General features: G+C 36.6%; 1 protein-coding gene across 13 annotated transcripts in view; it reads right to left on the bottom strand.

The window, feature by feature from the left end:
* Nucleotides 1-12,101, bottom strand: part of LOC126859014 (disks large 1 tumor suppressor protein) — a 236,832-nt gene that overhangs the window by 212,841 nt on the left and 11,890 nt on the right. For all 13 annotated transcript variants that reach the window (XM_050609873.1, XM_050609875.1, XM_050609874.1 and 10 more), the window contains exon 2: nt 5,557-5,693. In XM_050609873.1, coding sequence (XP_050465830.1) covers nt 5,557-5,693 — 137 coding nt within the window. The remainder of the gene's footprint in view (nt 1-5,556; nt 5,694-12,101) is intronic.

The raw sequence follows: 12,101 nt of genomic DNA, 5'->3' as shown, positions 1-12,101 counted from the left end.
CTTGTACTATTACAAAATTTGAATTGCAAAGTGAGAAACACGGCTTTGTATCCGATATTTCTATGACGTTATCGAGCACTTTTATAAAACTTGAAATGCAACATGAATATTGTAAAATGCTTTTCGATAACTGGGACAACAACAAATTTTTGTTGCGCAAATGAATGGATCGAGATCAAACAATGCATTAATATGAAATCGTCAGCCGCAACGCATGCATTTTTAGAACAGATCGAAGAGTCCGGTAATGCTTTCCAGTCTGGACTTCCTTCCATTTATCGGAAACGGAAATGGGTTTCAATGCAGGCGACGTTGCCGCTATAAATTCCCTTTGTCGCCGAGAAGAGAGAACATTGCGAACGATGGGATCTTCGCGTTTGGAGAAAAATCGTCGTAATCCCACGATTAGGTAATCCGTTTTTAAATCGCGCCATCTTTCCGCGCGTCTGTCTACAATCTACGGTGCTGAAATAATTACGATTTGAAATCCGTGCAGCTACCCAGTTTAAAGGGATCTGCGGGACTTGCCGAGCAGTAAAGTAATGCCCCATCTGTCTTGATAGCGTCCGGGCGCTGTGAAATGTCAAGCTGCCTGGCGGAAAAACGAAAAGCACCTTTGCGTCCAGCTGTCTGTCTAGCAGCAGCTTTGTGCGTGAGACCAGCTTAAAATATCTACCCCGCTCGCTCAAAGCACGAGAGAGTTGGAGAAAAGTTCTCGCATTCTTCAGAGCTCTGAGCAATCCCTCCTCCTGCCCTTAATCGCGTTCGCTACCGTAGACGAAAAATTGCAACTAAAAATTCTCGATGGAACCCGCGAGAAAGTTTTCTCTGCTGGAAATTGTATCGCGAATTCCGTGAAAATGAAAAGTTTAAAACGATATTACAGGCATTTCTTTATCCTATATACGCGTGTTTGATCTCACTTGCATTAATAGAATTACAAACAATATTTTGAGTGATTTGTTTGCGAAAACGATATTTCAATATTTGAACAAGAAACTGCATAACAAAAAATAATCTGCAAAAAAGTATTTTTGTACATACTCGAGTTTAGAATTAGCGAAATGTGAGAAATGCATTCGTTCGCGCAATACCGTTTGCGGAGACTTTAGCCTTTGGCGTCCGGCCTTTGGAAAATTAAATTACTTACTGTCCGATATTGTTTACCGATACTTAAATCGACCGACACGACGAGTACCGACAGTTTAATCTCTCCACCCCCCCGCGTCCCCGCTCACCGTTTCGCGGAGAAGAAAGATCGGAAGAACGAAAGCGAGCGACCTTTATCAATTTCAGCGTTTCCCGCGGGAAATCGCGTTCGTTCGGCAAAGAAGAGAACCCGGGGCGGATACCGTGGAAGAGGGGAAGGATATTCGCGACGAACGGCGGTGCAGAGAATTTTCCATTACAGCGAATGCAAGTACCTATCCTTATCATAGCGGTGCATATTCCACCGGCGACGACGACGACGAAGACGACGGCGGCGGCAACGTCGACGACTATCTCTCGCGAAGTAATGGAAAACAAACAGGGAAAATATCGTCCGTTTACAACACGGTAATATTCCATGCCTGGCACGCTCCTTAAAGCCGGATTTGCGGATATTCGTGGGGCGTGGCAAAGAGCGTAGAAAAGAGTGTATTTATTAAACTCGTTCCTGCGCGTATCATCCGGACTATGAAGTAGCATAAATTTAAAGTATAATCTCTAACTCGCTCATCTCTTTATTTGTAGAATAATTTTCAAGTATATTTATATTGAGAGAGAAAAAAAATATCCTCTTTCTGTATCTTTCAAAATTGACCGTAAAACTTTCATATTTTACGTAAAAGTTGCTCAAAATATTAGTTACATTGCACGATAATGTTCTATTAACTGTAATTAGGATTATTTATCATAAATGTGCTATTTTGGGAAGCAATAGCATACTTGTCAATTTGCTTGAATTTAATTGTAAAACTAGCGACGAGTAACTGATTAACAATGTGTATGTGAAGTTTTGACAGTTAGCGGCAGAGCAATTACTATTACGAAGAACAACGGCATTGTTTCGCACGATAATGACCCTCGTTTAATGCGCCATTAAAAGTTGTTAACTGTTGTTTCGGACAAACGTCATGTTACATAGATAGATGCGTAGTTCGACGTTGTTGCGTCAATTTATCGTTTTCCGATCTCGAAAAACATTATGCAAGGGGTAATTAAATGCTCTTCAATTCGATGATTTCTTTCTCACACATTTTTTAAAATTTTAACTGTCTAAAGTTAAATAATTTAACCCGAGATTCAAATTGTTCAAAAAGCAAAATTTTATTGCGTCTTGTTTGTTACTTTCGTTTTTAACCCTTTCGCTACGGCGGGCCTTGCCGCGGAGTGCCTCGTCTAGAACGGAGCGCCGTGCCGAAAGTGGGAACATTAAGCGCGCGCAGTCTTTAGCATTCGGGGCCAAGACTTTTTCTCAAAAACGAAATGTAGACGAAATACATAGATCGGGAGCATAGTAACGGGTGCATAAAGCTGCCACAATGTCTATTGCGAAAACCTAAAGTTTCAAAACTACAACTATTTTGTGAAGTCATTTTCGTACGAATTGTAAAAATCGCCCGCTACCCGATGAGAGTTCGGTGGCAAAGTACCCGCGCAAGATGTGTTAACATTTGGTTCCATTTTCGAGCGGGTGACTAAAGTCACCCGTCGGGTATGCGTGTCAGTCTCGTGGCGGGTGACTATAGTCACCCGTAGTAGCGAAAGGGTTAAAATTGGTCGAGAAAAGAAGTCTCCATTTACGAATGAAATATTTGAGCATTATTATTATTATCACATGTACCAAATGTATGAACAAATTAATATGTAAACATTTTGCATAATAAGTATTTAGCACTCCAATGCATCCAGTAATTACAATTGGGAATATAAAATATTTTTCAATGTTACTCAGAAATCATTTTCAATCAGCTAGATTTTGCGTTTAGTAAATTTTAATTATCAGCGATTATTGCGATAATAAAGCATCCGACATTATAAGATATTAAATTATGAAATATTCGATAAACCCATAATTGGCATTTTTATTTCCCGAGTCAGTTGCTATTTCAAATTCAAGTGATAAAAAAAATTATTCTTGCTTCAATTTTTAAAATATCAGCTTGTTTCTTGATAGTAGTTTATTGATAGTATTTTACATATATTAATTTGAAATAAATTCAGATAATCGTGCATGTGAAATTTAAAAAAAAAATATATTTAAATAAAATTTCTAAAAATAAATTAAATAATTTTTTATAATCGCCAAATGTACTTGTCTAGATAAGATATAATATAAATGTTATTTGAATTGCATAGGATTAATTGGTTGCTGAGGAAACAAGGTATAAGTGAAATATATGAAAATAGAACACAATCTCGATCTTCCATCGCGCATGACGGGTTAATCCAATCGAAGCACCGATGTATGCAATAATGTTTACTTGATCGGATACTACATATTAGAAAGCGTGTACATATATAGTATGGGAGAAGTGTACATACTGTACGCGTGTCGACACTCCCCGCCTATCATGTAGCTTATTGCATACACGAAGAGAGAGGCGGCGGGTGATACTTCGTTCGATGGCACGAAACATTGTTATCCGCGATATAATCCGCTTTTGCCAATTTATATAACAGCGTAAGTAAACTCATATATATAGCTTTGCTTTTTTTTATTATGTATGAAAAAGAGAATTTTTATTTAAATTTCAATTTTTAAATATCAAAAAATAACGAGGACACGGTAGAAACGCTTTTAAATTTTTTAAATTTTACTCAACAACATTCGTGTAGAAAGAAAATATGGTGTTATATAGGGTGTTCATTCGTTCGTAATATCGCATGTTTTTCTATGCGTATCCGAAGAGCGTTGTGTTAGAACGTTTAACGCCGTTTTATACGACGTCGCGCGTGATATGCGGCTCGTTTACGACGCTCCCCCAAGGAGACAAGAATTTCACGGGACGCTTTTCACACATACATGTACGTGCTTCCACGTCCACGCGTTGAAATAAACGCGAGGAATGCGCTATATAAACGTCACGTCGTCGTTTGTGCTATGCGTTCAAAAGGAAGCCGAAAGTGCGCGGGTGATGATGATGATGATGATAACAAAACCGAAATCTCATATTTATCGTGTTGCTATGTCAATTTGCGTTAATATTCTTCACGATGTTATTCAAACGAGATTATCTTTAAATTATCTTTGATTAATTGTACAAAATATATGCTCTTAAATGCAAGTTGCGTATTTTATTAATTTAACGGAAATTGTTGCTACAATTCAAAAATAAAAATGTATGATTATTCATATATATTTCAATATTTGATTAAGTTTATGAAATTGAATTGATCACATTTTGAGAAATAATCTTAATTAATAATTAAATAGTAAAATCTATCAATGTATATAACAATTTAGTTTTTCATTGATATATCTGTGCGCGTTTTATACAAATACAATTATATTTTAAAAAGTAAAAATATAAAAAAAGAATAAAAATATATTGGCAAGTATATATAAATACATAGTAATTAAAAATGTCTCTAAAAAGAAATTTAAAAAAATATTAATTAATATACTACGCATATGCATTTAAGTTTTAATAATACTTTAAAATAAATTTTAATTTTAAAATATAATACTCTTGATAACAAAAATGTTCATTTTTCTTATTATAGAAAAATATTTCTTTGTTACAAAGAGGTATTTTCTCTTGTAGAGAAGAGAGATCCTCAAATATAATAATAACGCATCGCTATTAAAATATCATATTTGTCATTTGATACGTTCTTTTTTCGAGAAGATTTTAATTACACAAATTTTAATAAACATAAAAAAATAGTGACAATAGCGCGTAAAATCTCTGCAAACAACAGAGGCTGTTATTTATTTTATTTATTTACAGAATAACAATCACAAATGTTTTCATCGTAGCGACATTATATTAAAAGTCGAGTTAAAAACTGAGGCGTACGAGGTACATTATTGTATCTCTTAAGTGCAATCGCTATACCGACTAAATGTCACGTCGATTGTTCGTCACTATAATACCGTCGATATGACGTAGCAACGTTGCATCCGACGTTGCGGGTGGAGGGTTCGCAATTAGCAATTAAAATTGACGATTTGACCTATTGATTGGACCCGCGTGATATCCTACGACGGTCAATCGATTCGCCGATCACAATTACCGGTGCTAATTACGCGATAGTACTGCGCCAGGTATGATTAGCCTTCATCGTGACGAATTATGTCTAGACTCTCTATCTCAATTTTTCTATCTCGTCAATACCATCTCGCGTTATTCCCCGGAGTAAACAGACGAACAAGCGTAGAGATCTCTTTCCGCGACGTCAAACACATGTCATCTCATCGAAATTATCGATTTTCATGCGTCTACCTGATTGAGATACGTCACGTGACTAACGAGCAATCTGATACGCGCGTATGTAAAAATGGTAAGTAATAGCCGAATTATAGCCGGGCTAATACGGGCGCATAACAGACATTACAACCGTACTCACGTCATTCTGGGCGAAGGTCGGCGTGATTGGCCCATCGCTGGCTTCCCATTTATCCGCGATGCGGATCGTCTCCGCAGTCTTCTGCTGCACCGATTTAGACTCGTCGAGCAGCGTCAGCTCATAAAACTCCTGGATATCTGCAACAGTCGAGGGAAAAGGAAAAGACGTATTACCATCTGCCAGAGCGTACGCGTTCGGAGATAAAATCTCGGCGGACCGTATGACCGGTTTCCCGGTCGGCAGCGAGGAATTTCATTTCGTTTCCATCTACACTCTAGATCTTCGCACGCTACGTACAAATGCCGTGTGATAAATTGACACTCCTCGACTGGGGATTTGATTTGTTCCGCGTGTATCGTGTATATCGAGACAAACCTTAAAAAGAAATATAACAGGGCTAATGGAAAACAATTGATTGAATATCATACCGTATAATAAGAAAAAAGTGTAGTAAAACTTGTTAGTATTTAATTGATGTATTGCCATCGAAACGAAATACACGTTGCATGGGAGGTCGGAAGACGAGCGAACTACAGGTTTTCGCACGTCCGCCGAAGATCTTAACGACCGACGCGAATCTCGAGACGTGAATGTGAGAGCTTCCCGCGCGATAAGGCGGTCACATAATTTTCAATAGTTCCTCTACTCTCGCGTAACTCGAGTGGACCCTCGAGCAGCGCGCCTCGCGCGACGTTGCACTCTCGAATATATATTACCGGCACCAGAGAGGATACGTCGGACGCAGGTCGTCGTCTGGGTCGAAGGAGCCCGTAACTCTCCTTGCCACACAGGATGCTCGCTCACGGCGAATGGGATAAGACTGGCTCGTGACAACACGAGGTTCGGGAAACGTAAAACATTGAACATTATCTGAATTAAAAGCATGTATTATTTGGAGACTTTCAAAAACTTAATTTTTTTATCATGATCCGCATTTTTCTTGCGTACTTTGATACGTAGACAATGAAAAAACTTCAAGAATTGCGGAATATATAGGTAAAAAGATATATAGGTATACATGGATTTATTTACCAAGAGACAGATGCGCACGCACATAAGATATCTAATAAAAATATTCTCTCTCTTGGATGTCTAATATTACCGATTCTTTTAGTCGTATTTTAATTAAAATATTCTCAGAGGAAAATCGATATCTTTTCTTGTCAGGAAGACAGTTATACGAATAATTGTTCGAAAAATGTTAATATCGCAAACTTTTACATCTTAAATCTCTTTTGTTTGTACCAAGAAGATCGGAAATTGCATAGATTTGCACAGAAGCTTCAATCTTTCTCTTAAGAAAAATGCCAGAGCTACATCTATGCGGTTTAATTTCTTCCCCGCAGACTGTATAATATTTTCAAGAGTTAAAATAAGCTTCAGCGTAATCTGTAATTTTCTACGTTTATTGTGACGAGCATTACTCTCCATTTCTTTGCTGGCCGCACGAGTGTCTTGCGCGTGTAGTAGTCGTTAATGAATTGAAATTATGGTTAGTGCTTTGAGGCATTGCCCCCGAGAGCATCGCGTATTAATTGCTCCCGCGTGAGCAATTCCTAAAGGTAATTTCCAAGTTACATCATTACAGCACCTGTGTATTTCGCGCAATACCGAGCTCTCTGTAATTGCGCTCGTTAGTCGGTCAAGCGATCTAAGTTTCTCCGTTCTTTTCGCCAAGATAATACGGTTGCTTCTACTCTCTCTCTTAAAAAAAGAAGAAGAAAAGAAATACTGACATCCTTGCCACTTCTAATAAATGATCAAAGCAATAAGTATGATACAATAAATAATAAGAAAAAAAAAATTCTTGTACAGCTTTACGACGCAATTCCCATTATTTTATATTTTTTTATATCTATTATCGATAGAAAAATCTTACAACAATTATTGTTCGAATTATGTGATTAGTTTGCTACGGTATTGGTAGCATTTTCGATAAAATCTGCAATTATTGAAATTATATCAAAAACTGATGAAAAATTAATATTTTATTTTTAAATGTTTATAACCTGTAATTTTACGTTAAAGAAATAAATTCATTTCACCACACCTCGGGTTTTCATTTCCATATTTCAGCGATAATTTTAAAAGTACACGCGCGAGTTCACCTAGTCTGTCCAGTCACTTTAGCGTCTTGAAAATATATTTTTTCCCTTTTACCTCAAGATACGTGTATGAATACACGAAAAATTTCTAGATAAAAAAAAAACTGTAGAGAAAAATATATTTTATCCGCGCATCAATCGAGAGAAAATTCAGAGATTTCATTTTCGTAAATTTGCTCTAACTTGTACGTCTCCTCTTCTCCTCTGATGCCGCAGTTTGCATCGCGAAAGTAATTTCACCCATGCAAGACAATTTCAAAATGTCATCAGTACCGTGGAGAATTATGTTTCGTTTCACGTAAATTTTTCACGAATATTCAAAATTTTTAGCAAAATTCGAACAGATGCTGGAATAATGTCACACGATTTTCTCGAACTATCAATAAGAGAAAGTTGCGAATCCTTGATATTTGCAAGAACGTCTCGCTTTTCATTTTTGCGATGCAAACATTTCGCATGAATACCCCCACAAAGCTGGGGGGAGGGGATATCGCAGCGCCGGCCAGCGTCGTCTCAAGGGTGTTATTGCATTATAAATTTTCAAAAGGTGTTCTGATTTTATCACGATAAAAATATACATCAATCCCATTCGAGCTCTCGGCGGCGGCGCGAACGACCCCCTATTCACGATTCCCGCGACGAATGGTACCCTGTCTAAATATAACCCAACGCATTTCTCACGTGGAATGCAAGAAATATCGGAGACTTATTTCAATTTCCCTCTCCACCTGCCTCAGCTTTGGCGGCGCGACGTTGACGTCGGTATGTGAAACGCGCGTGGAATTCTTTCCGATGACGGGTATACGGCGCTTTCCCATTGAATGCAGGCGCCATCGTGACGAAATATATCTGATGTTTCGCGCTCCGAGCGAAAGGAAAAGGTTCAAACGTTACTGCGAAAGCGGATGCTGCCACGTTCGTAAGCACATAAGAGGATTTATGTCTTAATCTCGAAATATACAAAATGCGCGCGATAGAAATATAGTTATAGTATATGAAGCCTCACCAATCTTTCAACTCGTGATTATTAAAAAAAAAAATAATAATGGCACCCTGTATTTTATGTAGTATTGATAAAGAACAATACATTTTAAATTAACGATAAAACAATGTTTTAACAAAATGTTTGCATAAATAAAGACTGACATCGCTGATACGTCATTTTTTAGCTTGCTTGCAGTCTTGAAGTATTCTATTGTTACATCATTAGAAATGCCTTTGCATTGCATATAGTGATAATTGATTGCGAAGCAATCACATATTCCCGTAGCGTCATCCCTTTATAATTAGTCCAATGTAACCGACGCCATCGCGGCTCTTACTAGGCCAACGGCTGGAATTGCAATTAGAGACGCGGCCGTATCGATAATCGATGCACGACGTTGATGGGCACGGAATAATAATTAGATTATTGGTACTTAAATCCGATTCGTGACATATACAATCACAATATAGCTACATCAATATCATAATTGGGCCGCAATGTTGATGTTCCACTTACGTCATGTCCATATATATATATATATATATATATATATATATATATATATATATGCATATATTTGCATTATATTATGGTCACGAATATCATTATTATATCGGCAATTTTCAATATTTAAGTCAAGTTTGTGAAATGCAACTGTTACTTGCAACTTGTCGCGAAACGTCAATTTCAGCGATCTCGTTTACAATGGAATAAGAGGAAATAGAAGGAAACATGCAGCTAATGTGATTAAAATATACTCCAAAGCGACAACAAAATACATGATTTAATATATCCCACAATTTATTTTATATTTCCGCGTTTTCTATCCCTCCTATTTCTTTACTACGTGGCTACCAACTACGAAGTGCGCGAGCAATGAAAAAAGTTGCAACTGCGCAACGTCCATGGAAAATATCGCTAGTCCGGCTTTTCGTTAATTTTCCGCCGTTTCGCCTGCCTTCCCTCCGTTCTGCCCTTCTAACCGCAACATCATACATTAATTTCTTTTATTCTCTTTTGTGGAATTATGAATACAGTGTTTTATTATATATTACGGCGTTGCATTAAAAAATTTGTATCTTTTACGATAGTATAATGCAAAAAAGATTACGAGAAAAGACGTGAGATAAAATTTACCTGATTCTATTTAACGTCGAGTTTTTCTTAATATGTTTTGACAGTTGGAATATTTTTAAATACTAATGCGCTTCGCGCTTGACGAGTGCGTTTTGTTTGATTTATCAGATAAGTAAATGTAATGACATGTAAAAGTTTGCTGCATTAGCTTAGAATTTCCATCGAAATACGTTTTTGAAATAAGACAATGTGTAAATATGCATATTAATTTTAATTTTCTTTTATGCGTATTTAATTTAAAATAATAAACTAATTTAAAAAATGTGGCTTTGACAAAAAATCTAATTTTTTATATGAAATACATTTTAATTAATTTAAAAACGAAATTACGCACATATAGTAACAGCTAAATAAAAGTAGAAAAATTAAATTTACATATATAAAATTCGGCGTATATAAATTCACTACACGCATTGAAAAATGAAATATTTTAAGCACACAGTATGACGGAATTAATATTTTTCTTTCATTCTTCTCGTATCCACCGCTACCAATCAAAAATAACATCAAGCAGCCAATCGTTTTTTCCACTTAATACTTTCTCATCCTCCACCTTTTCCAGAGAATATGAGAAACGTTGTACAAACGTTTACACGCCGAATAATTTTTAATTTTTCGCAGTTTCCGGTTTCATGAAAAAATCGTTACAAGACTATCTCGCCCCTTTGTCAAACTTTTACTCTCCCCTTCCTTCTCTTTAAGTTGCGGACGGAAGTGGGAAAGTTCGCTGGAGGAACAGGAGGGTTGAAAGTTATTTACAGAAGTAGCGTATCTTGTACGGGCAGGTCCACGGTTGATGTTAACGAGCTCCAGTTTATCGTCGGCTTCCTCGTCGTCGTCGCTCTCTCTCTCTCTCTCTCTCTCGGTCTCTTCATCGTCCTCTTCATACCGTGTGCAACACACAGACTGGAAAGTTCCGCCGGTGTGGAAATTACGTGTCGCAGGGGCTAAACTTCCGTCTTCGGCAAAGTACGAGAGGGGCGTTAACGCGTCGGCGCCACGTGTAGCCCGGCGTCGGGCGTCGCGATGCTCCGAGCGTGCGAAATGGCTCGTGATGTTCACGCGTGCATATTTACCGTGCCCGAATCATAGTAACGTGTACATGAAATCGTGAATTTATTGTTGCTAACGTATTTCAATTTCAAAAATGTTTATAATTTTTTCTATGAGCAAACTCATGGTCGACGAGCGTAGAATTGGGCAACAAGGAAAGTGAGTTATATTTCTAATTTAATATATTCGACATTCTACCTCGCTTTTATATTCGCCCTCAATTATAAAATCTAATATTTGGGTTTGATTGCATAATCAAATTATTTGGATTAGGGTTTCAAATTAACTTAATAATTATCATCGCCATCGTTAACTGATAATATATTCTTAGTCATCAATATAATTATATTAATATTACCAGATTTTCGACGATACAAATTGCATTAAATTATAATGAAATTCATACGATAAAAGCAAATATAATTCTAAAATATTCGAATCAAAGGACACTTGCGATTGTCTACAATCGTCGTACTTTCTATCGCGAGCGATGATATTCAAATCGTGGCTCCGCAATCTAATTTCTGTCAATTTAAAAACTACAATGAATTTTACGTGGTAGAAGCAAGGCGGTCGAAGAGAGAGCATGGTCGAAATAAAATTATTTCCGGCTCGATCGCTCATCAAATTATGCTGTGCCTGGCTTTCCGCGTTCTTAGCCGCGCATCCTTTCGCAATTACTGATCCTGCATACTCGATAGAAACGATGCTTGATTTTGCATGAGGTGAGGCTTAATGCACTCAAATTGACGGGATCGTAAAATTTTGCGAACACTACTAATTATATTCAAGCGTGCCAGAAGCAGGATAGCGCTCGAGTATGCTTCCGGATAGAAACGAAATAGACATTTTCTTACGAAAAGATAAAATTATTATCCATCTTCTGCACATTTTTTCAAACACTACCAATAAATCAAATAAATTACAAATTTTTAATTTAAAATTATTTTTACATCGCCAAATATAATGATCTTTCTTCACTTATGTTATAGTCATGTTCAAGTATAATTATATACTTCAGATATTTACTACATTATCCTCCGTATATATTAAAAAAAGATTATTTCCTTTTACATATATAATATATATAAAAATTAATTCATAATAAAATTTATGAAATAATGATTTAATTTTGAATTATGTGTAATTAATGTATTATGAAATAATTTCGTTTTATATATATCTTCTTCTTACCATACATTTATTTTGAATAAAACTCTTGGATTGTATAGATATCTTCAATAGTTTCGGACTATTGCGCGACC

The sequence above is a fragment of the Cataglyphis hispanica genome, chromosome 2 (genome assembly GCF_021464435.1).
Source record: "Cataglyphis hispanica isolate Lineage 1 chromosome 2, ULB_Chis1_1.0, whole genome shotgun sequence".
Classification (NCBI taxonomy): domain Eukaryota; kingdom Metazoa; phylum Arthropoda; class Insecta; order Hymenoptera; family Formicidae; genus Cataglyphis; species Cataglyphis hispanica.
This window is presented reverse-complemented; position numbering and strand designations above follow the sequence as displayed.